This window comes from Hypanus sabinus, chromosome 21 (assembly GCF_030144855.1).
Source record: "Hypanus sabinus isolate sHypSab1 chromosome 21, sHypSab1.hap1, whole genome shotgun sequence".
Taxonomy (NCBI): domain Eukaryota; kingdom Metazoa; phylum Chordata; class Chondrichthyes; order Myliobatiformes; family Dasyatidae; genus Hypanus; species Hypanus sabinus.
This window is the reverse complement of record NC_082726.1, coordinates 36,165,250-36,192,965: the sequence shown is the minus strand read 5'-3', so window position 1 is coordinate 36,192,965 and position 27,716 is coordinate 36,165,250. Positions and strand designations below refer to the sequence as shown.

The 27,716-nt window shown below is 42.1% G+C and overlaps 1 protein-coding gene across 1 annotated transcript in view; it reads right to left on the bottom strand.

Moving 5' to 3' along the window:
• The window catches only part of LOC132378842 (L-threonine ammonia-lyase), a 51,181-nt gene extending 29,366 nt beyond the window's left edge, over window positions 1-21,815 (bottom strand). The window contains exons 1-7 of the mRNA XM_059946096.1: window positions 21,718-21,815; window positions 16,501-16,849; window positions 14,445-14,561; window positions 9,370-9,611; window positions 6,506-6,671; window positions 3,918-4,014; window positions 2,302-2,377 (exon numbers count right to left, since the gene is read on the bottom strand). Of these exons, the coding sequence (XP_059802079.1) occupies window positions 2,302-2,377; window positions 3,918-4,014; window positions 6,506-6,671; window positions 9,370-9,611; window positions 14,445-14,561; window positions 16,501-16,849; window positions 21,718-21,815 (1,145 nt within the window). The remainder of the gene's footprint in view (window positions 1-2,301; window positions 2,378-3,917; window positions 4,015-6,505; window positions 6,672-9,369; window positions 9,612-14,444; window positions 14,562-16,500; window positions 16,850-21,717) is intronic.
• Between the last annotated feature and the right edge of the window lie 5,901 nt (window positions 21,816-27,716).

Sequence of the window (27,716 nt, the reverse complement as noted above, 5' to 3'; positions counted from 1 at the left end):
TATCTCTAATTGGTCCTACCTTCACTCCTGTCATCCTTTTGTTCTTCACATAATTGAAGAATGCCTTAGGGTTTTCCTTTACCCTACTCGCCAAGGCCTTCTCATGCTCCTTCTTTCTCTCCTCAGCCCCTTCTTAAGCTCCTTTCTTGCTACCCTATATTCCTCAATAGACCCATCTGAACCTCATGTATGCTGCCTTCTTCCACCTGACTAGATTTTCCACCTCACTTGTCACCCACGGTTCCTTCATGCCACCATTCTTTATCGTCCTCACTGGGACAAATTTATCCCTAACATCCTGCAAGAGATCCCTAAACATCGACCACATGTCCAGAGTACATTTCCCTGCAAAAGCATCATCTCAATTCACACCCGCAATTTCTAGCCTTATAGCCTCATAATTTGCCCTTCCCCAATTAAAAATTTTCCTGTCCTCTCTGACTCTATCCTTTTCCATAATAATGTTAAAGGCCAGGAAGTAGTGGTCACCGTACCCCAGATGCTCGCCTGACCTGGTTCGTTACCTAATACTAGATCTAGTATGGCATTCCCCTAGTTGGCCTGTCAACATACTGTGACAGGAATCCATCCTGGACACACTTAACAAACTCTGCCCCGTCTAAACCATTGGAACTAATCAGATGTCAATTAATACTAGGGAAGTTAAAGTCACCCATGATAACAACCCTGTTATTTTTGCACCTTTCCAAAATCTGCCTCCCAATCTGCTCCTTGTTATCTCTGCTGCTACCAGGGGGCCTATAGAATACCCCCAGTAGAGTAACTGCTCCCTTCCTGTTCCTGACTTCCACCCTACTGACTCAAAAGAGGATCTTGCTACATTACCCACTTTTTCTGTAGCTGTAATAGTTTCCCTGACCAGTAATACTAACCTTCCTCCCCTTCCCTTTTAAAGCACTGAAACCCAGGAATATTGATATGAGATGATGTGAAATTATCCATTTAAAAAAGTAAATTATCCAAAAGACGGGAGGTTATAAAGCTTTGAGGACAGAGGAGTTTTGGAATTTTGGTGCAAGTTTCAAAAATCTAGCAGGCAAATACTGTAAGCGATTAGGAAAGTTTCTAGAATGGTTTTGCCTTACTGCAATGGGAGTTGAATATACAAATTGGGAGATTATGCTTATGTTATACAGAACTGTGGTGAGGCCATACCTAGATTACTTTGGGTAGTGCTGGCCTCTTTATTTAATGTATTGAAAACTCTTCAAAATCGGCTTGCTAGTCTAATTTCTGGAAAGTGTGGGTTCTCTTTCTATGAGGAATGGTAGTTCAGGCTTGTTCTGCATCCATGGGAGTTTAGAAGAGTATGTAGCAATGATTGAAATATGCAAGATTTGGAAAGGTGTTGACAGGATGGAAGCAGAGAGGTATTTTCTCCTAAGGGAAAATCTGGAACTAAGGGAAATTGTCTAAAACAAGAGGCCACCCACTTAAGGTAGCGATGTGGGCATTCTTTTTTCTCACAGAAGATTGCGAGCTTTTGCAACTCTCTTCCTCAAAGGGGAGCGGAAACCTTTGGACATATTTAAAGTAAAGGTAGGTAAGTATTTGTCTTGGGTAAATGGAAATGCAGAGTTAAGGTTAAGGTTAAAATCAGCCAATTCTACTGACAATCCACTAGCAAGGTGCTAGAGGAACTCAGCGGGTCAAGCAGCATTCCTCTAGATTCCAGTAGCTGCAGTCCCTGTGTCCTCTCTGCCTGTCAGTCACATGTTTGCAAAGATGTCCACAAGTGTCATCATCAGTCTTGAGAAGGTGATGGGGATAACCACTTTGGAAAAAGTCAACTCGACCAATTTGGAAGACCAAGTAGTTAACGTTGACAGATATCCCTCTGTGAAGTTTATTCCTGAACCCATTTGACATATTCAGTGTGACAATAATGGGATATTTAAAGCAAAATCAAAAAAATACTAGAAATATTCAACAGATCATGCTGCTCCTGTGGGAAGATAAACAGAGTCAACCTTTCAGATCAGAGACCCTTCTTCAGAGGATCTGCTGAGTATTTCCAGCACTTCTGATTTTTAGCACCTGCAGGTTTTTAACAAATTTTCAATAACATGATATATTGGTTGTGCTAACTAAGTGGAGCACAGGGTAAGGAAGTAAGTGAGTGAAAATAAGGTGAAAATTAGCAAATATCCCTATTTGTGAATATTTCTGGCATGGCATGGAAAAATATTGTTGGGTATACATGCATAGATGGGTTATTGGTATGGCAGGAACTAAAAATCTTGTTCTAAATTTGAACCATTATGAAGAAATAATACTTACTTAACAGTAACAACTTTATCTACTAGTTTCTCGGTCATCTGGATGGCATTGTTGCCAAAAGATGAGTTGAACAATTCTGTGAAATAAAAAGACAGATTTACTATTGCAGCAGAATGAGCCTCATAGTGCTAAGTTTTTATTAGGTGAAAATAACAATAACAACAACAAACGCTTGCATTTCAAACAGTATTGGTATTAATCTGTGAGGACTGTTAGGACTGAGCTTTGTTCTAGATTTTAAAAGGTGACCTAAAAGAAGGAAAAAAAAGTTTAAAAAAAAGGCTTTTCTAATGAGCTACAGAGAGTGCAACCTAAGGAAAACCACCGATGGTTGGTTGATTTTTATAGGAAGTGAGCAGGAGACCACTGGACCAGCACCAAGGTTTTGCTGGATAACGATCCTTGAAGTGGTTATCAATCCCATGTAGGGATCCGAAATCAAGGATAAGACTGCAAAATTGAGACATTACAGGGGACAAAGATACCTCTGTTTATTATTCAGGCAATCTAGAAAGATTTTATACCTGCCTCACCTCACTCGTGTGATCATTTGGGAGAGTGAAATACATGGGTCTTCATTTGGGAGGAAACGTCTGCAATGCTCCTTCTTAACTCCCTTAAGGGAATCAGACAAGTTCAGAAACGTAGTCGGTTCCTGATCAATGTCATAATGTCCCATATGGAAATAGATTGAATTATCATTCACCTCCTTAGGCAGCAGCAGCTTCCCCCTGACAACTAAGGGAAAATACCCTTCCTGACATCCAAGGAAGTCCCAGCTTCCAACCTCTAGACACCATAACCTACCCAGATGGAACAAACTGGCTTTTTAAACATGAACTACATCAACTAACAGTGCAGCTGGGGGATCTGAATCCAATCAACCAAAGGAAATTTTGTTTTAACTGTGAGGTTACAACTAGACTGAGATTCTACCTTCACAGTTGTGGCAATTGGATTGATCAGCTTTAAGCCCTGATTCCAAACAAAATTACATGCCCAACACATGCAAAAATAAATAAATATTTATCTTTTGGTCAATAGAATTTTCACTCTAGGACTGTTGATTCAAGAATTTGTTTTTTGTGGATTTGAAACTTTCATAGATATTAAACTTTCAGAGTAAGGTTCTCACCTTCCAGAAGGGAGATTGAACAGAACTCCCCATTGTTGTTTGCACTGTTATTGCAACATTAGTTGAAAGAAAATGATGTTTCATCTTCCAGAAAGCCAGCTCAACTAATTATGGAATTCATGCAGGTTGACCAGTGAGACTTCCAGCCCAGACCACTTAAATAGCTTTAATTGTGTTGTGTTCCTTACAGCTGAGGACAAGATGCTGGGTTATATGTTGTTGTATTAACACCAAGTTACTTCTAGAAAGTAGAAGGCAGGAGACACTTGGAATGGTTATACAGACAGCTGTGAGCTAAATAATTCACTCCAGAGATTAGTAGTTGAACAGAAACTGTTCTATGATTAAACTGGTTAAGATAAAAAAAGAGTGAAGGAGAAAAGGAGGTGGGCAGGTAAACCAGACCTGGGCTATTTCTTGTACGGCTACTTGGGCTAAGTAGCCGCTTGTCATATATTTGTGTATCTCAGAAACTGCTTACCTCCATAGAGTCTGTGGTTGGTGCAAGATAATGCCTTTGGAGTAGGGTCATTCCCAAGTGTTTGTTGTGCAGTGGGATATTTCTCAGGTTCCACACCCTGCATGTAAATATAACTAGTGGTCATTCGCAGACACTTGACAAAAACACAGGCACTGGAAAAGAGAGGCATTGGGCACAATCCCAATATACAAGTGCAGTTGATATCACATGGGATTCCCATTCAAATTGATCTCACTGTATTGATTTCTCATCAGCAACACATTCACAGTGTGCCTTTTTACCTCCAGTCACTTCCAGTGTTTCTGACTTCAGCAGCCAGATTTTTCAAGCTCAAAGTTCAAAAGTTCAAAGTACATTTATTATCAAAGGATGTACAAATTATACAACCTTGAGATTGCAGGCAGCACAAAACAAGAAACCCAAAAGAACCCTTTGAAAGAATGACAAGTATCCAATACATAAGGAGAAAAAAAAACCCATGCACATCGTGCGAATAATGAGAGCGAGCAACAGCACGCTGGACTTCTTCATAAGTCAGGAATGCAACCAGAACATACTTTGAACTATATAACTGAGCAAGTCATTATCAAAAACACAGGAATGAATGGTTGGCTTCATTTCTAGAGTTAGTCACAGGCTTGGAGATAGTTTGTTAACGTTGGGTGCCAAGATTGGTCTTTAACAATGGAGGAGCTTAAGTAGACCCTTCAACTCCTTGAGCTGCATCACCAGTTAAAGCATGGTCAAGTCTCTACCTTGACTCTATCCATCTGCATTAATAATATCTCCCATGCTTCAATGATACTCTTTAATAGAAAACAATTAGCAATCTGAGTTTTAAATTATTATTGAAGAAACCATCTCCCACATTTTGTAACTCACAGTTTTGTGTTTCAGACACCTTCCCTGCAGCAACAAACAAACTGCTGGAGGAACTCAGCTGGTCGAGCAACATCTCCCGGAGGAAAGGAATCATCAACATTTTGGGTCAAAATCCTGCATCAGGCTTCTTGAATGGTCTGGGTCTGATAAGAAGATTATAACCCCTTATTCAATTCCCTCCATCAGAGAGTTCGCCACCTTACCTATCAATTTCTTTCAAAAAAAAAACCCATCAAATCGCTTATTAACCTTCAAGGGAAGGAACCAAAGGATATGCAGTATAATCACAAAATCTATTCCAGAATTTTGAATGTCCATGGTCTATGGAGGGAAAGGGGTTGGAGAAGGGAATTATCCCTTCAGTAGCCATTTTAGGCCAAAAATTGCTTCAGCTCAATCCAATTTGTAGGCACATGACAACAATCATACAAACCATAAAGGAAAAGCTCAAAGCAACACATAGAAAATGCTGGAGGAACTCAGCAAGCCAGGCAGCATCCATGGAAAAAAGTACAGTCGACATTTTAGGCCAAGACCAAGGATAAACTCAATCCTGTCATCATCCAGTGTCCACAATTATAAACTACCTTCAGCATTTGAGTCTACCTCACTGTAATGAAAACAGTCTGACAGCCACTGGATATCACCATTGTCATTCTAATCATTTGTTGAATAGTTTATCCCAGTATTAATGTGTTTCTGCTTCGAATTGGAATGCCAAGTGACATAGTTCATTACCTCAGGCTTTAATCTCTGAAGTTTACCTTATAACTCTGACCTAAACTGGAGTGAAAGCCTCCTATCTCTGTTGGTCATGTACAACAAATACAGGGCCCCATGGCAATGCCCTTCAACCAAATATTGGTTCATGTTAAGTTAAGCCCTCATTTGAAGAGGAATCAGGAAAATGTCTGCATCACCCATGCCACCCTAGGTGTCGATGACAGCGGACCAACTCTGCCAATCCAGCCTGGAGTCTTCACCAGCTTGGCCCCAAATGGTGATGCAGTAAAAAACATCGCTGCAGAAAATTCAATATCAAGGGTCTCAGAGGGCCCTGCAAAGGCTGCTGTACTGAGTCAACACCTCACTGACAACCTAAACAACTCCCCAACAAGAGCCTGTTTTCAGAGTGTCTGGTCTGCCATGAAGGCCATTGTAATTAGTCCTTGTGAAGGGACTCTTCATTTCTCTTCCATTGAGATTGGTTTGATAATATCAAGAAAGAGATCCAGGAGCTAATTAAGGTGTTGTTGGATTGCCCCAAGGGGTAAAAAACCACATCCTCCTAAGTCTGAGGTCCAACAAACCTTTGGCTTAAAGGAGCTCAAGGATTTCAATAAATGGCTGATAACTATGATATGTGTTGATCTTTCAGCAATGCCAAATACTCAAAGACTCTCTCCACCAGAGGAGAAAAGCCAATCTAGTTACAGAGAGGAAATCAGCAACTGTCTGTAGGAGCGAAACCCAATATCTGATGGGATTGTGGATTGATGTGGACAAAATGAATCCATTCATTCTGCTTCAATACAGATCTCCAATTCCACCACCTACAACACTTTACATTGGTTAGCTCAAAGTCCAGTTCCACCTCCCGCTCCACTGCGTTGACCCTTAGAAAAATAAGAAGTCAGGACTGTGTTAACTTTCCGACAAAAACACACTTTAATGTGATGGTAAGGAGTCAGTATTTGGATACTCACAATAACAGTAATAGCTGGGTTTAGGTGCTTGATGGGAGCTGCAGCTCCTGCCAGGATAAGGCATTCCCCACCCGCTGGCAGAATAATAGCATCCAGTTTGTTCACCTGCTCATAAACTTCGAGCCCCATGGTTCCCAGTCCTGCCAGGTATGGCGTGCTGTCTTCCCTATCAGAGAGATACACAACATGGTCACATCCACCAGGAGCCAATATTCCTTCCCTTTTGGAAAACAGTGGGAATTCATAGTCACTAATTTATTTTACCTGGATCTCTGAATCTGGAATTTTATTCCAGGTAATAACCGATGTGCAAATATATATTGTTTGTAGTATTTTCACTTTTCACTAGATCGAGCCTGTGTTCCCTTGGGAGAATGCCAAATCTCCTTAATCTGCTTATACGTCCTGGTGTTGCAGACATATAGATACAGCACAGAAATGGATCCTTCAGCCTACTGAGTATGAGTTGACCATCAAACACCTATTCACACTACACTGCCATTAATCCCACATTTTTTTTATTTTCCCCACATTCTCCTCAAGTCTCCCAGATTCTACCACTTATCTACACACTAGATGCAATTGATAATGACCAATCAACCTACCAACCCGCATATCACTGGGAGGATCACAGGGAGGACATGCAAACTCCACGCTGACAACACTACAGGTTAAGATCAAACCTGGCTCACTGGAGTTGTAAGGATGTGTCCCTGCTACCTGTACCTCCAAGAGCCATTTACATTGGGATTAAAACAGAATTCTGAGAATATTCAAAAGATCCTTGCAGTATATGTGGAGAGTGTAAGAAAACGTGCAGAGGAGACTTCCATAGCTTCCACATCTTTCTTGTAGTGAGGTGACCAGAAATGAGCACAGTACTCCAAGTGGGGTCTGACCAGGGTCCTATATCGCTGCACTATTACCTCTCGGCTCCTAAACTCAATTCCATTATTGATGAAGGTCAATACACCTTATGCCTTCTTAAGCACAGAGTCAACCTGCACAGCAGCTTTGAGTGTCCATAGGATCCCAGATCCCTCTGATCCTCCACACTTCCAAGAGTCTTACCATTAATGCTATATTCTGCCATCATTTTTGACCTACCAAAATGAACCACCTTACACTTATCTGGGTTGAACTCCATCTGCCACTTCTCAGCCCAGTTTTGCATCCTATCAATGTCCCACTGTAACCTCTGACAGACCTCCACACTATCCACAACACCCCCAACCTTTGTGTCATCAGCAGATTTACGAATACGTCCCTCCACTTCCTCATCTAGGTCATTTATAAAAATCACAAAGAGTAGGGATCCCAGAACAGATCCCTGAGGCAAACCACTGGTCACTGACCTCCATGCAGAATATAATCCATCTACAACCTCTCTTTGCCTTCTGTGGGCAAGCCAATTCTGGATCCACAAAGCAATGGACCCCATGCCTCCTTACTTTCTCAATAAGCCATGCATGGGGTACCTTATCAAATACCTTGCCAGAGTTCTGTATTCTTACCATGTTTCAAATATTAAAAAAAAAATTATCTCACATCTATTGTCCCTTCTTCTGGACTCATACAGACATGAGAGAGAATGCAGTCTATCAATAATAAAAAAGAACAAATTTCAGCAGCAGCCTTAAGATTAAAAAACCTGTTGGTAAGTTATTTGGAGAATCACACAAAAACAAAAAAACAACCATATCGTGAGATACAAAATGGAATGATCAAAAATGTAGTCAAAGGGAGTTTTAAAGGCGATCTCAAAAGTAGGAAAAGGTGATGTAGGGAGGGAGTTAGTGATTATTGAAGGAGAAAAGTTAAAATAATGACTATAAATAACTGGAGGGGAGTGAGGGGGAAATTCAGGAGTACCAGGGGAACAGAATTCTGGTTGAGCTGTCAATAGAAACAGGCAAATGAGGTTATAGAATCCATTTACCTTTCCAATGCAGTGAGTAAAAGGTCAAGCCCTCAGTTGATTCCTGGGATGGCAGGGCCGTCTTACGCAGAGAGATTGGAGAGATTGGGCTTGTACACACTGGAATTGAGGAGATTGAGAGGGGATCTGATTGAAACGTTTAAGATAATTAAAGGATTTGATAGGATTGAGGCAGGAAATATGTTCCAGATGTTGGGAGAGTCCAGTACCAGAAGGCATGGATTGAGAATAAGAGGTCAGTTATTTAAAACAGAGTTGAGGAAGAACTTCTTCTCCCAGAGAGTTGTGGAGGTGTGGAATGCACTGCCTCGGAAGACGGTGGAGGCCAATTCTCTGGATGCTTTCAAGAAGGAGCTAGATAGATATCTGATGGATAGGGGAATCAAGGGATATGGGGACAAGGCAGGGACTGGGTATTGATAGTGAATGATCAGCCATGATCTCAGAATGGCGGTGCAGACTCGAGGGGCCGAATGGTCTACTTCTGCACCTATTGTCTATTGCCTATTGTCTATTGATGGGAGCTGTGATTCCAGCTTCTTGATTAAACCAAAATTAGTGACTTGAATGAGGGACGGAATACCCCAGGAACAATGATTCTGTTTTTGATGACCTAGCCACCTCACATTTATTACCTCTTCTTCTGGGCTCCTGTATATGAAAGACTGCCCGACCTTGGATGTGCAGAAGCTATCAAAGACATTAATATTTGTAAAGACTTTGATCAGATTTCCTCCCCAAAAAGCACAGCAAAAGGAGAATTGTATATTCTCATCCCTTTCCCAAATGCATTCAATAACAAAGGCCTGAACTACAAATCTGCCAAGGAAAAGTGAGGGGATCTTTGCTGAGAATTCTGCCTTGTTCCGTTGTGAAATCGGGGGTGCATCCCAGTTTATGAATAACTAGTAGTTTGGTAACTTACTCCTGCAGATAGAGATAGCCGTTCTCACTGGCCAGTTTCTGAGCATGGCTTTGTGAATCCTTTATGTTGCATCCATAGGTGATCACCATAGCGCCGTACTCACGGCAGGTTTTGACTCTGCTTGGTGGGGTGCTGGCAGACAGGATGACAAACACTGGGATGTGGAGTTCAGAGGCATGGTGAGCCACGGCCTTGGTGAAGTTGTTTTCTGATGCCAGGATCACACCCTTCCTCTGCTGTTCCTGCGAGTCAAACATAGAACCAGTTCAGAAATTTGGACATTTATATCACAGCTGCAGTGGCTCACTGAAGGAGTAGTTCAATTTATCCCATTACCCCTCTAACAAATAGAACAGTCTAGTCTCTGGTCAAGAGCTCATCTCCTCAATTGCATTAATTAGCTACCTAATCCATGCCTTCTTTAAACCGGGGAATGACATCTCTTTGATTTAGACTTATGGTATGGTACAGCACAGAAACAGGCTCTTATCCGAGCAGACAATTATACTTATCAATACTCATTCCATTTACTAAATGAGGTTTACAGCCTTTCATTCCTTGGTGATTCAGGTGCTTCTTAAATGTTGTGAGATATGGGGTACCATCAACACTAAATTAAACACTTCCTCATAATTGTCTCTGTTCTGATTCCATGAGAGTGTTTCTAGAACCTACATATCCAGATTTCTTAGGAATATACATGTGGGATCCTTTCCACATGCTGGACAAGGTACACAGTTAGACGTACGCGTCATCCAAGTCATCCATTGAGGTTGTGCACAGTATCTGGGCAGCCTTGTCAAAATATGCCATCTTTCTCTGTGCCTGCTCCTGACCCTTCATACATAGTTTCAATCACTGAATGTGCCCACAATATTGTGCTAGGCACAGAACTACAAATCCTAGATGCCATAGGATGCCAAGCAGAGCTACTGTATCTAATCCACAGCCTGTGTTAGTGACTACTGAAGTGAGCAGACTGTCAAAGAACCTTTCTGGTTCCCTTTGGTGCTGTAGGGAAGGAGATGCACAGACAAAAGCACAGAGAATAAGAACAGGAACATCTTCAAGACCAATCTGCCGTGAGCGATCTTTACTGTTGGAAGTTCATGTAGAAAACATCCACTGCTCTACCCCATCGTTCTACTTTGGTACCTCATCAAAAATGAAACTATCCCTACTAAGTCCTTGCTTTTCCATCTGTGTGTGTGATGGAGATTTTTGGTGGAGATGGAAAACCTGGAACATGCGAACTCCACACAGACAGCACCAGAGATCAGGAGCACATGGGTCAGTAGAGCTGTGGGGGAAAGGCTCTACCAGCTGTGCTACCTGGGTGTTGGACATTGGCCCAAAGACTCTATTCCCTATTGTAATTTCAAGAAAGGGCTGCCAACAATTTCCATATACCCATATAACAATTACAGCATGGAAACAGGCCATCTCGGCCATTCTAGTCCGAGCTGAATGCTTACTCTCACCTAGTCCCACCGACCTGCACTCAGCCCATAACTCTCCATTCCTTTCCTGTCCATATACCTATCCAATTTTACTATAAATGACAATATCGAACCTGCCTCTACCACTTCTACTAGAAGCTCATTCCACACAGCTACCACTCTCTGAGTAAAGAAGTTCTCCCTCATGTTACCCCTAAACTTTTGCTCCCTAACCCTCAACTCATGTCCTCGTGTTTGAATCTCCCCTACTCTCAATGGAAAAAGCCTACCCACATCAAATCTATCTAACCCCCCATAATTTTAAATACCTCTATCAAGTTCCCCCTCAACCTTCTACGCTCCAAAGAATAAAGACCTAATGTGTTCAACCTTTCTCTGTAACTTAGGTGCTGAAACCCAGGTAACATTCTAGTAAATCTTCTCTGTACACTCTCTATTTTGTTGACATCTTTCCTATAATTCGGCGACCAGAACTGTATACAATACTCCAAATTTGGCCTTACCAATGCCTTGTACAATTTTAACATTACATCCCAACTCCGATACTCAATGCTCTGATTTATAAAGACCAGCATACCAAAAGCTTTCTTCACCACCTTATCCACATGAGACTCCACCTTCAGGGAACTATGCACCATTATTACTAGATCACTCTGTTCTACTGCATTCTTCAATGCCCTACCATTTACCATGTATGTCCTATTTTGATTAGTCCTACCAAAATGCAGCACCTCACACTTATCAGCATTAAACTCCATCTGCCATCTTTCAGGTCACTCTTCTAACTGGCCTAAATCGCTCTGCAAGCTTTGAAAACCTACCTCATTATCCACAACACCACCTATCTTAGTACACAAAAATACAACTGCAGATGCTGTGGATCAAAGAATACGTACACAATGCTGGAAGAACTCAGCAGGTCAGGCAGCATCCGTGAGAAAAGAATAGCTAACGTTTCAGGCCGAGATCCTTCATCAGACCCTTCGTCACCTATCTTAGTATCATCTGCATACTTACTAATCCAATTTACCATTCCATCATCCAGATCATGTATATGACAAACAACATTGGACCCAGTACAGATCCCTGAGGTACACCACTAGTCACCGGTCTCCAACCTGACAAACAGTTATCCACCACTACTTTCTGGCATCTCCCATTCAGCCACTGTTGAATACATTTTACTACTTCAATATTAATACCTAACGATTGAACCTTCCTAACTAACTTTCCATGTGGAACCTTGTCAAAGGCCTTACTGAAGTCCATATAGACAACATTCACTGCTTTATCCTTGTCAACTTTCCTAGTAACCTCTTCAAAAAATTCAATAAGATTTGTCAAACATGACCTTCCACACTCAAATCCATGTTGACTGTTCCTACTCAGACCCTGTCTATCCAGATAATTATATATACCATCTCTAAGAATGCTTTCCATTAATTTACCCACCACTGACATTAAACTTACAGGCCTATAATTGCTAGGTTTACTCTTAGAACCCTTTTTAAACAATGGAACAACATGAGCAATACGCCAGTCCTCCAGCACCATCCCTGTTCCTAATGACATTTGAAATATTTCTGTCAGAGCCCCTGCTATTTCTACACTAACTTCCCTCAAGGTCCTATATCCTGTCAGGACCGGGACACATATCCACTTTTATATTCCTTAAAAGCGCCAGTACTGCCTCTTCTTTAATCATCATAGATTCCATAACTTCCCTACTTGTTTCCCTTACCTTACACAATTCAATATCCTTCTCCTTAGTGAATACCGAAGAAAAGAAACGGTTCAAAATCTCCTCCATCTCTTTTGGCTCCTCACATAGCTGTCCACTCTGATTCTCTAAGGGACCAATTTTATCCCTCTCTATCCTTTTGCTATTAATATAACTGTAGAAACCCTTTGGATTTATTTTCACCTTACTTGCCAAAGCAACCTTGTATCTTCTTTTAGCTTTTCTAATTTCTTTCTTTAGATTCTGTTTACATTCTTTATATTCCTCGAGCACCTCATTTACTCCATGCTGCCTATATTTATTGTAGATATCTCTCTTTTTCCAAACCAAGTTTCCAATATCCCTTGAAAACCATGGCTCTCTGAAACTTTTAACTTTTCCTTTCAACCTAACAGGAACATAAAGATTCTGTACCTTCAAATTTTCACCTTTAAATGACCTCCATTCCTCTATTACATCCTTCCCATAAAACAAATTGTCCCAATCCATTCCTTCTAAATCCTTTTGCATCTCCTCAAAGTTCGCCTTTCTCCAATCAAAAATCTCAACCCTGGGTCCAGTCCTATCCTTCTCTAGAAATATACTGAAACTAATGGCATTGTGATAACTGGACACAAAGTGGGCCCTAACACATACTTCCATCACCTGACCTATCTCATTCCCTAACTGGTGATCCAACACTGCACTTTCTCTAGTTGGTACCTCTATGTATTGCTGCAAAAAACTATCCTGTGCACATTTTACAAACTCCAAACCATCCAGCCCTTTTACAGTATGGGCTTCCCAGTCTATGTGTGGAAAATTAAAATCTCCCACAATCACAACCCTGTGCTTACTACAAATATCTGCTATCTCCTTATAAATTTGCTCTTCCAATTCTTGCTCCCCATTAGGTGGTCTATAATACACCCCTATAAGTGTTACTACATCTTTCCCATTCCTCAATTCCACCCAAATAGCCCCCCTAGATGAGCCCTCTAATCTATCCTGCCAGAGCACTGCTGTAATATATTCTCTGACAAGCAATGCAACACCTCCCCCTCTTTGTCCCTCCGATTCTATCACACCTGAAGCAAGGAAATCCAGGAATATTTAGTTGCCAATCATACCCCTCCTGCAACCATGTTTCACAAATAGCTACAACATCATATTTTCAGGTATCAATCCATGCTCTAAGCTCATCCACCTTTCTTACAATGCTGCTAGCATTAAAATAAATACATTTAAGAAATTCTCCACCGCTTAATCTCTGTTTATTACTAACAGTGCAAACAGCTTTACTACCTTTTTTTCCTTCCTTCTCCCATACATCTGTTTCCTACACTCTGGTTCCCCTCCATATCATGAATTTACAGTTACAGTAAGTTGCTGCTTCACTTAATTCCCAATGGGTAGAGATAGAACGAACAGGTTTTAAAGGCACAGAGTACAGTAGCCCTGTGTCTTTAAAATGTATTCATTCTATTCCCACTCACCACCATTGGCAAGCTCCTAGCACACAGCAAGTCAGAGGCAGGGGCTCACTTCAAATATTAAATGAGGAGATTTTACAACTTGCCCTTCACAGTTTACATGAAAGGAACATTCACAATTCACTGGTCCTGCTATTAACAGCAATGGCTAGCAAACTCTTATTGTGGGTTTCACTGAAGAAGCTTGCTATCATTCAGCCATTAGCCCCTCGCCTTTGTTCCTCAGTTCCCTCATCTCCTTCTCCCCATTTTACAAAATGAGCCTATGTTCCAGTGCAGATGAAAGATTCACTTCCCAACGCTGCTTATTCACAACATTTTCTGATCCTTTTAGAAGGTTCCATGTGTTGATTGCTGCGATGCAGTTTTATGAGGAAGGACAGAAAATCTGACATTCTATACCTGTGAGAGTGATGTCAACAGGTACCACACTCCTCGCTCCTTCACACTGCCCGTGTGATGCAGATATTCCTTCTTCAGGTAGATTTCCATCCCATATTGTTTTGAGAGCCTGGAATACTGGAAATAATCAATTTGTTGATGTAATTTCAAGATCTTTGTTCTTATCAAACTTTTGCTGACAAGTTGTGCACATCTGTCAAAGGTACTACAGACAACTCTGGAAGACTAAGAACTGAAACTAGATCTATAATTGCATAATGTTAAGTTAAAAGTTAAAGTCTGTCCCGAGCCTTATCGGCTCATCAGGCCGGTGCTTATGCTGGTTTCCATGGTGTGAAGCAACTGAGAGTACAAGACTACGCACCCCTCCCCCCCCCAGATAGGATGCCAGTCTATTGCGAAGTTAACCCCCAGCATTTTGCCAGCACTCATTTTCAGCTGGGTGGACTGGAGCAATGTGTAGTTAAGTGCCTTGCTCAAGGACACAACACGTTGCCTCGGCTGGGGCTGTTGGGGTCCGGTCCGGAGCCCGCCTTCCGGGTCTTGCTCCGGTCCACAGTCTCCGGACTCCGGGCCTTGCAGCCAGCCCTCCTGTCACCCGGAGCCATTGGATCATCTTGGCTTAAGGAGGTACACCTGTTGCCTATTAGGTGGCAGGTGTTTATAAGGGGCTCAGGGACTGAGCCTGGTTGGGTGGGTGGTGTCCTGCTCTGAAGCTGGTGTAACTTGCTCTGTGCCTGGACCGCCGGCTCGGAATCCTGCTCTGTGCCTGGACCGCCGGCTCAGAATCCTGCTCTGTGCCTGGACCGCCGGCTCGGAATCCTGCTCTGTCTGGTTGGTCTTGTTCCCCTGTTTCTCTCGTGTATGCTGGTCCTGCTGTTCCACCTTATTTGCCTTGCCTGTGCTGTCACTCTGTTGCCTTTACCAATTTACTGGTGTATCATGGTAGTCCTGCTGCTCACCCTGGACCCAGCTCCCTTCTGTTCCCTTGCCTCTGTTGGGTAAGCCAGGCTGTTGCTGTTACCCTATGGGTGGTTCTGCCCCTTCCTGCCCCTTGCCTCTGTCAGGGATGCCAGGCTGTCTGCTGTTGCCTGGTGGAGGAACTCTGTTCCCTTCCTACCCCTCACCTTTGATGGGTTGTGCCTGCACCTGCCCAGGTGTTTGCGCCTTGCCCAGGCCTCCGTGTCTCTGCCTGGGAGGTGGCCTGCCTGGGATCCACACGGCCTGCCCTGAGGACTCCCACCCTTTCCATGCATTGCTCCCTATGGGTTGTGCCTGCACCTGCCCAGGGTTCTGTGTCTTGCCTGGGCCTCCATATACCTGCCTGGGAGGTGGCCCTGTCCAGCAGTTATGTGCCCACCCCAGGGATCCTCCTGCCCTGCCTGAACTCTGGGATCCTCCTGCCCTGCCTGCCTCACCTGTACTCTGGGATCCTGCCCTGCCTGCCTGAACTCTGGGATCCAGCCCCACCTGCATTACATCTTGCATGCCATGGCATCCCCATCCTGTCCTACTCCTAGTACTTCAGTGCCTGCGTCCTGCATTTGGGTCCATTCCATGTCTGCTCCTGATGGGCTGAAACTCACGACCTTCAGATCACTAGCCCAAAGCCTTAACCACTTGGCCATGCACCACACAGAAATTGCATAATGGACCAGTTACAAAGATTGCTGGGAATTTAGTGTTGAACTTGTGTGTGCTGTAGTATTCTATCTGGTCATGAGTTTAAGTCCTGCTCCAGTACAGTGCAGTACTGGAGTATCACACTGTCAGATGTGAACTCTGTATCTTCTTGGCTAGACATAAAAAAAAATCTATAGTTAGTGAGCAAGGGTGTTCTGTTGACTTGTTCTGACTGATGTTAATACTCTAACAATATAAAAATGGATTCATTACAGTGTGTGGGACTTTGTAGAGCATTTGTGATGCAGTGGCATTGTCCCTACAATGATTTGGAGGAACTTCACTTGTTACTTGCAACTCTGCCAGGACCTGGAGAAACAAAACTTCTGCCTTAAACTTCAATGACAGTGCCAGGAAATGAAGCAGAACCTACCGTGCAAGGAGTTTTCTGGATTCCATGCTGGATTTTAAAGGCTGCTGCCCTAATGTCCTCAAATGGAGCTTGTCTGCTGCTTGCTTCAGGAGAGGAGCTGGTCTTGTGTGTTGGCATGTTCTGGGCAGTGCTGAGCAGTTTATCTGAGTGGCCTGTTACTGTCATTTTCCAAGTCTTAACATCTTTGCCCAGGTACTCATCCTCCCCGAAGTCCTTAAGCCTTTCTGGGTTTATTGACCTCTGCTGAAGTCCTGGATATCCATTCCTGATTGGGTCATCCCTCTGCCTTTGGGAATCATCACTCACGGGCTGATGACTCTGCTGATCTCTTTCCACACCACTGTGCCAACTGCAAATTAAGACAAGATGATATAAGGCGTGAACACTAGAATTTATTTCCATGGAAATGTCTTTCCTTTACTCACAGTGGCTTATCTAATAAACCTGCTGCTTCACTGCTTCAACAACCTGGATACAATCCTAGCAATACACGAAATGCTGGAGGAGCTCAGCAGGACAGGCAGCATCTATGGAAAAAGAAAAGTACAGTCGATGTTTCGGGCTGAAACCCTTTGGCAGGACTGAGGTCTAATCCCAGCTTTGGGTGCATGTCCTCCCTGTAGATTTCTTTGGAGTGCTCTAGTTTCCTCGTGTCCCAAAAATATGCATAAGAAATAATTAGTTACTAGTTTCATTGTAGTAGTAATTTAGTAGTAGTTTGATAATCCCTGAATGGGTGAATGGTAGAATTGAGGCAGGATTTGCACGAAATATTGAAATAAAGTGGGATCGGCGTAGTATAAATAGGTAATTTATGGTTGATATACAGTGAGCCGAAGGCCTGTTTCCATGATTTATAACTCCATGATAAGGTTTTCATGTAAAATTGTGATATAATGTCCTGAATATGAGCCTGATGCCTGCTTTAGGGGCAGCATAATTGCATAGTGGTTAGTGCAACACTTTACAGCACTAGCTATGAGATTGGGGTTCAATTCCTGCCATTTGCACATTTTCCTCATGACTGCATGGGTTTCCTCTGGGTGCTCTGGTCTCCTCCAACAATCCAAAGACATGCAGGTTAGGGTTAGTGAGTTGTAGTAATGCTATGTTGCCACCAAATGACACTTGTGGTCTGCCCTTCACAATCCTCGCTGATTTAATCTGATGCAAACCATGCATTTCACTGTATATTTCAATGTACTGTACATGTGATAAGAAAAGCTAATCTCTCTATAACCTTTAATGTTAGCCAATAACTCACTTAAATTAAAGGCAACAGCATGCATTTCTACAGTGCTTCTAATGTACTGAACTCCACCAGGAATCCTAGTCAAACAACATTTGGCATTAAATAAGTGAGATTCTAAAATGTGATCAAATCAGCAGGTGGAGTTAATGAGATGGGATTTAGAGAGTGAATTCCAGAGCTTTCAGGTCAGGAAATGTTCTGTGACATGTTCATGCTGATTTGTGAATCTGGAATGAGAGGGGTGTAAAGGAGGATGACCTGGGGTGAAGTGGATGGGTATTGTTGCTGTTCTGCCAAGTATTGGAGACTCAATGACAGCTACAGATCTGTGTTAGTGGGAGATAACCTCACTTACAGGGAGCTTGTACAACTCCAGACTGAACAGCAACGACACCATAATGTTAGAAATTCCATTGCATGGTTAGTGTCAGGGCAGGAGGGGGAAAACGCAGTCTGCTCACCCCTCCCCAGGACAAAGTCATGATCTCTCTTGCAGATAGAATCCTGTAGGAATCCAATGGAACCAGGAGTCAGAGCCAGAAGAACAGAAGCTGGAAAGAAATGATGCTTTTACGATATAATCCTGCAACTGAAGTCGAGACTCATTCAGAGAAAATGAGTAGTAAATGGGGTTATCTTCACAAGTCTGGAAGTGGCAATCTTTCACTATTAAACTATTTCAGTGATAACAATGAGCTTGTTCCAATTTGACTTCTTTGATAGAAATAAAGCTTACCACATTAAATGAAAGCAATGTGATGTGAGTCCACTTGTACCCAACGGGAGCTTTCATGCCAATCTACTCATCGGGATCCTACGGCAGGATTCAAAGCCACTTAAGAGGCACCATGGTTTGTGCAGTGAGTGTCACTCTCTTACTCCTGTTAGCATGCTCACAATCAACAGTTCCAAAGACCTGAACAAACTCTAATGGGAAAGGAGTTCTAACAAACCTTGCACTATTAAATTGTGCTTTCAAACTTGGGAACCTTTCCTTGGTTTTCTCCTACTTAATCTTGTGATTCATATGTCTCTGGGATGATAATTATATCACAGTTATAAAAAATGACTTAGTAAGGTGTGAGGAGTAACTGCCTAGAATGTAGCTTTTCCACAACTTTTATCAAAGTGGCCAGACATATAAATTCCTGTCCTGTGTTCATTTGACAGAAATTCTTCTTCCGGTCACATTGTACCCCCTGCAAAAATACATGTAATTGCATAAAAATATACACACAGACAGTCCTTACAGCAGTGGGAATTGAAGCCCCATCAGTAATCACTGGCACTGTAACACAATTGTGCTAGCCACTATGCTACCATGCCACATGGTTCAAATATGAACTCGGAGAGAATACAAAGGGCAGTGGATACAGACCAGTCTATCACGGGTAAAACCCTCCCCATCACTGAGCACATCTACAAGGAAAAAAGGTATCCGTCCTCAAGGACCCCCACCATCTATGCCATGCTTTCTACTCGTTGCTTCCATCAAGGAGGAGGTACAGGAGCCTCGGGACCTACACCGCCAGGTTCAGGAACAGTTATTACCTGTCAGCCATCAGGCTCCTGAACCAGAGGGGTTCACATCATTCACCCCAACACTGAACTGGTTTCACAACCTCTGAACTCACTTTCAACAACTCTACAACTCATGTTCTCAATACTATCTATTTATTTATTAATACATGTATGATTTGTTATCTTTTGCACATTTGTTGTTTGTCTTCATTTGTGTGTAGTTTTTCATTAGTTCAATTGTGTTTCTTTGTATCTACTGTGAATGTCTACACGAAAATGGATCTCAGGGTAGTATACTGCATCTTATCAGCCTCCCCAGCCATTCAGAGTAAAGAACTCCAGAGATACGTCATCCTTTAAAAGAACAAATTCTGATTCACCTTTTAACTCGCTATCCCTTTGTAACCATGTCTGCTTGTTCAAGACTCCCCCATCCACTCTTTCATGATCCTTTAGTATCTTACAAGTTTCAGTAATCACCCCTTATTCCTCTGGACTCCAAAGGAGAATTACATTGTTGAAAACTGGCTGCCTTATCACTGGAGCTTTAATGTGTTTGAATAGATTAAGCAGATTAATCTGTTTAAGAATTGACGTCTCTGCTAAACAAAGCTGTAAGTAAACAAAGCCAATTAGAAACAGCATAAAGTAGGGCAGAGCTATCAAATAATTGAAAAACACATGTCACAAAACAGAAGATATTTATGTGCTACTTGTTCTCATCTGTAGCTGAATTCATCTGCCAGCATCCACGTAAGTCTAATAAACAGGCAACGAACTGCTGATTGGATACGGTGGATTGACAATGTACTTTCATCAACAGAAGTTCCATCTCCTCGGTCCGAAGGTGAAGGGTTCAAGGCCTCTTCCAGGTGCTAAGTGGCTGATTGGAAGTGAGGATGTGATCTCTAAAAAGTAGATTAATAATCAGCAAGGGATTATCGAACAAAGAGTATACTTGCTATCTTGGTGGTAGGGTCCCTATCTCAGAGTCAAAAGTGACCCACGTGGAGTACAGATTTGGGGTTGGAGGATTTCAGTACCCCTGGAGGATTTTTATAAGCATCAAGAGGTGCTGAAGGAAACTGACGTCCTGAGTCATCCTGCAGTGTGTTTCATAACAGAACAGACATTACAATACCAATTCAGATATTCAGGTCACAGATACTCATATTACAGTTTGTGATTCATTTTTCTTTCACTTGAACATTTTGTCAATCAATAAAGAATGGGTAGTGAAAACTGATTCAATAGTCAAAGAGTCAAGTTGTTCAGACACTGTACTTAAAAATTACAGAGTGATGATGTCAGAGCAGGAAATTCAGAACAAAAAGCACGGGGGTGGAGGGGACACATTACTGTGTTTCACTCAGCATCAAGTAGTAGTGTAATTTCATGCAGTTGTTCAGCTTTGCAGTCTGTAGTTACTAATCAGGCTGTGAATTATATTGCAAATTTGATATGATAATATGCACCCTGTCCGTATGTAACAAAGTCCAATTGTTGCATCTGCTGTAAATCTGAAGTAAAACAGAACGTGCTCAAAACACACTGCAGGTTGAAGAGAGAAACAGTGAGTAATTCAACTCATATCCCTTCATTGAATCAGAGCAGTGTAAACACAGAGGGAGCTTCCTGTTACTTGCTTCCAACCCCTGACCTAACTTGGGTGATAGATAGCTTACAATCAGAGGCACCCGCAAATGGTCATTCAAGTTATAGTTCCCAGTCATAACCCATCCCCGTCTGAGAATGTCTACCATTTCCATTGCCAAAACAAAAACATTCGCTGGTCAATCAGTATCTGTAAAGTCAGATAGCTTTTCGGATGTGGATCATCCATCAAAACTGAAGGCTAAGCCAAATTCCATATACAGTAAAATGTTCAGGAAATGACAGATACTTCATGAATACTACAGAAATTTGTTTCTAAATTAGCCAAAACAATACTATCTGTCCTGTTTTGAACTGTAAGGGTTAGACAAGCCTTTATATCAATCTCCATGAAGTTAATTTAAAAAAAACTTAGAATTACATGTACTTTACTGTAAACAATAGATTATACAGTCCAGCCAGTCAAACAGGTGTTTACCCGAGTACGAGAAATTCTGAATCCAAAGCCCATTTTTGTCTTTAGCCTTTGCTCTTTTGCATTAACCACCCATCTAAATCTCTTTCATTTAATTTTATAGCTGTATTCTCTTTCTCTGGGCCCTTCAACTACAGGGGCTCCCGTCAAATTATTGTGGCAAGAATAAAGAAATGATGCAGAACCCTGGTAAACCATAGTGGGAGGAAGGAGGAGGACAGGCCCCACTTTCAACCTGGTGTGGGCCATTTAGTTTTGGCAGTAACACAGTGGTATTCCCTACAAGACACTGTTTTCAAGGGATACAGAATTCTGAAACGTGGCCTATTCCTAAAAATAGTAAGTTCAACCCAACCTTCTCCAAAAGGGATCATATTCCTCTTCTTCTGAATTCTTCTTGAGCGCTTTAATGCTCTTGGACTTTGAAAACAGAAACTGGGCAAAGAGGTTCATATTTCCCACGAGATGTGGACACACAATACCACACAGGAGAAAACTGATGTTAGCAGATACTTGTTCTCTTCAATACTTTTGTATAAAACAACAAAGTGGTGCACTTGAACCGATTTCAACTTCAGTACCACCAACCTACTTGCAATGACTGTGGGTGACACTACTGCTGCAATTATTTAAAGAGATTATTCTACTTGTCAAACTGTCTCTGTCAATCTGACAAATCCTCAGTTACATCTAACCTCCTCACTGAGCAGCACTGCTAAAGCTTTGGAGATTTCTTAAGAAGAGAGCTCAATGAGGAAGCATTTCTGAGGTGATTATTTATAACTGCACTCTGTTTAATATACAGAATTACAGAATCAATTAAATATTTGATGTTATAAAGACATTCTTATACTCAGGACATTCCAATGCCTCAATAGTTAAATAAGCTGCTTCACATTTTGGATTAAGTTAGAGCCAAGGACACAAAGCACACAGAAACACCCAACCATGAAAACAGGCATCACAATTATCTGTGGTATTTTGGAGAGAGAGTCCACTATAGTTAGTGTTTGGGGAGAGGGGTTCCCCTGTACTCAGTGTTTAGGTAGACGAGCTCTCCTGTACTCAGTGTTTGGGGAGACGGGTTCCCCTGTACTCAGTGTTTGGGGAGATGGGTTCCCCTGTACTCATGTTTGGGGAGAGGGGTTCCCCTGTACTCAGTATCTGGGGAGAGGGGTTCCCCTGTACTCAGTATCTGGGGAGAGGGGTTCTCCTGTATTCAGTGTTTAGGAGAAGGGTTCCTCTGAGGTCAGTGTTTGGCAAGAGAGGTTCCTCTGTACTCATGTTTGGGGAGACGGGTTCCCCTGTACTCAGTATCTGGGGAGATGGGTTCCCCTGTACTCATGTTTGGGGAGATGGGTTCCTCTGTACTTAGTATCTGGGGAGAGGGGTTCTCCTGTACTCAGTGTTTAGGAGAAGGGTTCCTCTGAGGTCATTGTTTGGCGAGAGAGGTTCCTCTGTACTCAGTGTCTGGGGAGAGTGATTCTATTATTCAGTAAATATGGTAACTTTTTTTTTCACAATGAATCAAGCCAGAAAAAGCAAATTCAACTCTGATTCCTGATTCTGATTGTGAATCAATACTTGTGTTGGTGCTGCATCTGATTGAAGGATCCCACTTCTGTTTTGCAGGTTGAACAATCTGCTAACAAACTGTGTTCAAAGATCCAGAACAGCCACTTGGGTGAAATGCTGCAGATCTTGTGATCCCTTGTGTAAGTGCATCATAGGACAAACTAGAGATCTAGAGATACCACAAACTGAGATGAAATAACAATATTTCTGAATAAATTAAAAGCCTTCCTTTCACTCATACCATATTGTTACAAATCCAGTATTCCATGTCCTCAATGCACTTCCTCAACTGACAGAAACCAAAAAAAATGTTAATTCATTTGTTTTAGCAATCCCACTTTTACGACCAGTGTGGACCCCATCAAACTAATCTTTCTACCAGGCCAAGAACTCCTAAGAGGATAAAGTCTGTGGTAGGCTTGTCCTCATTCTCTGGGACAGCTAACCAATAAGCTGGAAAAATAATCCAATTGATAACTCATTGTAGTCTTCTCTGCAGCCTCATCAGTGCACAACCAGTTAATGATCATTTGTCTGCTTTGAAGTTGCATTTACAATGTCAGAAATATTCCAGACAATTTGTACACAGGAAGACAAAGAGCGGTTAAATTGCTTTAAATTTATATCGGTTCTATGATGGCTTTGGGCAGCATACCAATTATAAATGACACCATGTAATCTTCCACTTCTACCTGAGAAAGCTAAGATTTTGGTTTAACTCATCATCTGAGTAACAATAGCTAGAATGATGTACCACTTCCTCAGCATGGCCCTCTCTGCTTTAGTGATCAACTGGACCCAGTGTTAGGATTACTAATCCAGTGGAATAAGCATACATTACTTTAATCTAAATCAAAGAATGCTTCTCATGGATAGAAAATGGGATTAATGTAGGATTCTACACCCATGACTGTGTGGCTAGCCATTGCTCAAATGCCATCTATAAATTTGCTTATGATACAATCATTGTTGGAAGAATCTCAGATGGTAAGGAAAGGGTGTACAGGAGTGAGATGTACCAGTTAGTTGAGTGGTGTTGCAGTAGCAACCTTGTTTTCAATGTCAGCAAGACCGAAGAGCTGATTGTGGACTTCACGAAGGGTCAGACGAAGGAACACAAACCAATCCTCTTAGAGGGTTCAGAAGTGGAGAGAGTGAGCAATTTCAAGCTCCTGGGTGTCAATACCTCTGAGGATCTAACCAGGATGCAACGTATTGATTCAACTGTAAGAAAGGCAAGACAGCAGCTATATTTTATTCAGAATTTGAGGAGATTTGCCTTGTCAACTAAAACACTTGGAAACTTCTATGAATGTACAGTGGAGAGTATTCTGACTGCCTCCATCACGGTCTAGTATGGGTGCATGGGGGCTACTGCACAAGATCGAAGTAAGTTACAGAAATTTGTAAAATTAGTCAGCTCCATCATGGGTACCAGCCTCCATAGTATCCAAGGCAAGGAGTAGTGCCTTTGGGAGGTGGCGAACATCATTAAGGATCCCCATCAACCAGGACGTACCTTCTTCTCATTGTTACCATTAGGAATGAGGTACAGAAGCCTGAAGGCACACTCTCAGTGATTCAAGAACAGCTTCTTCCCCTCTGCCTTCCAATTCCTAAATGGACATTAAACTCATGACCACTACCTCACTACTTTTTAAATTTGTTTTTTGCACTACTTATTTTTAACTTAACTATCTAATAAATATATATTTACTGTAATTCAATTTTTCTCTATATTTATTTATCATGTATTTTATTGTACTGCTGCTCTAAAGTTAACAAATTTCATGACATATGCCGGTGATATTAAATCTGATTCTGACTAGCATAAGGAGATGATTAGCATGGACTCAGTGGGCTGAAGGGCTTCTTTACATGCTGTCTCTCTCTATGTTTCTATGATGCCTATCATTTAGTGTCTGAACAGTCACCTTCTGACTGCATGTTAAATACCCTTTGTCTCTGCAGTATCATGTCAGTAAAAACAAACCTAAACACTACAGGAAATGTTGAATCAAAAGAGGAAAGTGTCAGAAAAACTCAGAAGGCCATGCAGCACCTGTGGTGAGAGAAACAGGCAGTATTTCCTTTCTGTGAACCTTAGTCAGTCAAGAGCCTCAGCAGTACTCCAGGGCATGAGATGAATTACTGAAATTATGAAGCACTCTTCACTTCCTAAGCCTTATATATACAGACACAAAAGATATAAGAGACTCTGCAGATACTGGAAATTATGAGCAACACACATGAAATATAGAGATAGAGAAAAGAGATCAGCCATGATTGAATGGCGGAGCAGACTCAATAGACCAGATAGCCTAATTCAGTTCCTATTTCTTATGGTCTAAAATGCTGGATGAACTCAGCAGGTCAGGCAACAGCTATGCAGGGAAATGAACAGTCAATATTTCAGGCTGAAACCCAAAACATCTGATGAAGGGACTTGGCCCAAATTATTGACTTCCTTTCCCTCCATAGATGCTGCCTGACCTGTTGAGTTTCTCCAGCATTTTGTGTGTTGCTCATGTCTTACATACATTTTCTTTTTCTTCTTGAATGAATTTACTACCTCTCTCGACAAGCAAGGTTCCTTGATGTTCCCATCCTTGTCCTTCCTTCTTACTGGAAAATACCAGTCCTGTGCTCTGTGCAGTTGGTCTTTAAAGACTCTGCACATGTCAGATGTGGACTTGCCCAAGAACAATTATTTAAATTAACTCTCCCTAGTTCCTGCCTAATGCTCTCATAATTTGCTCCGCTCCTATTTAATACTCTCCTAAATATATTCTTAACTTGAAACTTAGGAGTTTTAATCACTGTTCCCTACTTATTCTCTCACTGAGAAATCAATCATCTGGCCAGGCTCATTACCTAACACCAGGTCTAGTATGGCACCCCTTTTGTTGAACTATCTACATATTGATTTAAGAATCTCTCCTGGATGCATCTAACAAATTCTGCTCCATCTAAACCTCTTGCACTAAAGAAGTCCAAACTATTTTAGGGAAGTTGAAGCCACCCATGAAAACAACCCTGTTGTTTTTACAACTTCCAAAATCCGCCTGCGCATCTTTTTCTCAATGTCACCATGGTTAATGGAATGTCTATAGTATTATCCCATCAGGGTCATTGCACCTTTCTTATTTTTGAATTCCACCCATATAGACTCAGTAGATGAGCCATCCATTATATTCTCTTTACTACCTTTTCTAAAATATCAAAACCCTGATACATTAAGCATCTATTCCTGACCCCCTCTCAACCAAGTCTCTCTTGTGACCACAACATAATAGTTCCGTGTACTGATCCATGCTCTATTCATTGCTGAACTTAGCATTCCTAGTATTCAAATACCCCACACTTCAACCTGTCCATCCCATTGTGTGTCGATTGCTCCTGTCTGTTTTACTGATTGAGACATCTGCCTTCTTTTCAATCCTTCCACTTTCTGACCTGGCTCTCTTACTCCTGCCAAACTAGTTTAAGCCCACTTGCGAGGAGCATGAGCGAATCTTCTGGCCAGGATATTGGTTCCCCTCCAGTTAAGGTCCAACCTGTCCCTCTTGAACAGGTTATCTCTGCGCAAGGACTTAAGAACCTTTAACCTTGCCCCAGTACCAGTTCCTTTGCCTTTCAATTAAACTGTTTCCATTCCTGCCCTAATTAGCACATGCCACCAGGAGTTATCCAGAGATTAATACCTTCAAGGCCCTGCTTTACAGCCTCCTTTGCAACTGCCTATACTCTCCGAGCAGGGCCTCTTCACCCTTTCTCCCTATATCATTGGGGCCAATGTGCACCACAATTTCTAGCTACTTCCTCTCCCTATTGAGAATGTTCTGCAACCGCTCTGAGACATCCTCAAACCTGGCACCCAGGAGGCAACACACCACTCCGGTGTCTCTTTCATAGACACAGACTCTGCCTGTCCCCTTAACTATCAAGTCTCCTATCACTATTGCTCTGCCAGATTTGCCCTTCTCTACCCACAGTGCCACTAACCAGGCTGCCGCTCTGCTCTGATAGGTTATCTCCCCCACCCCAGTGGTATTCAAAGGGGTATAGTTGTTGCTGAGAAGAATGATCGCAGGCAAACCCTGCACTGACTATTTACTCCCCTTACTTCTCCTGGTGGTCATCCATTTATCTGAAGCCTGTATATTGGGTGAGACCACATCAGTATAAGTCTCATTATGACCCCTGTGGCTTGCCATAGACGTTGAGCTTCTATGGTTTTTGAGCACCTGTGTTTACTAATCAATATCTTAACTAGAGTTGTTAAGCCCTTGTTTTTTCAGTTTAATCTTCTCAAGTTAATTGTGGCTGGCATGTGTTTCCCAGATTATATGATTATTTCAAGAAGTCTCCCATTCAGTGCCTTTGTATCCCACTGTAGCCCTCTTGGTAACCCCAGCTTGGTTTGTCTCCAATGTTGAGTCAAGGGCCTCTGTCAGTCAGAGTTGACCATGGATATAGCGTCCTCGCTGTCTAGATATGCAAGCCTGGGCACTATGATATGGAGAGCAAGCTGTTGCCCATGCAGCAAGCTCCCCCTCTCCACACATCTGATGAACCCAAAGGAACGGCAGAGACCAATATAGTTTGGTACAGCAGTGTCTCAGGAGTTGCCAGTTAACATTGAACTCAATGTGGGACTGCCTTAAGGACTTCAGCTCCAGATATTTCCAGTTGACGTTTACTCCCAAAGTCTTCCCCATAAATGGGTATAGCCACAAGGCAGCAGAGGTTTGAGATTGAAGTTTTCCTTCTCCTAGA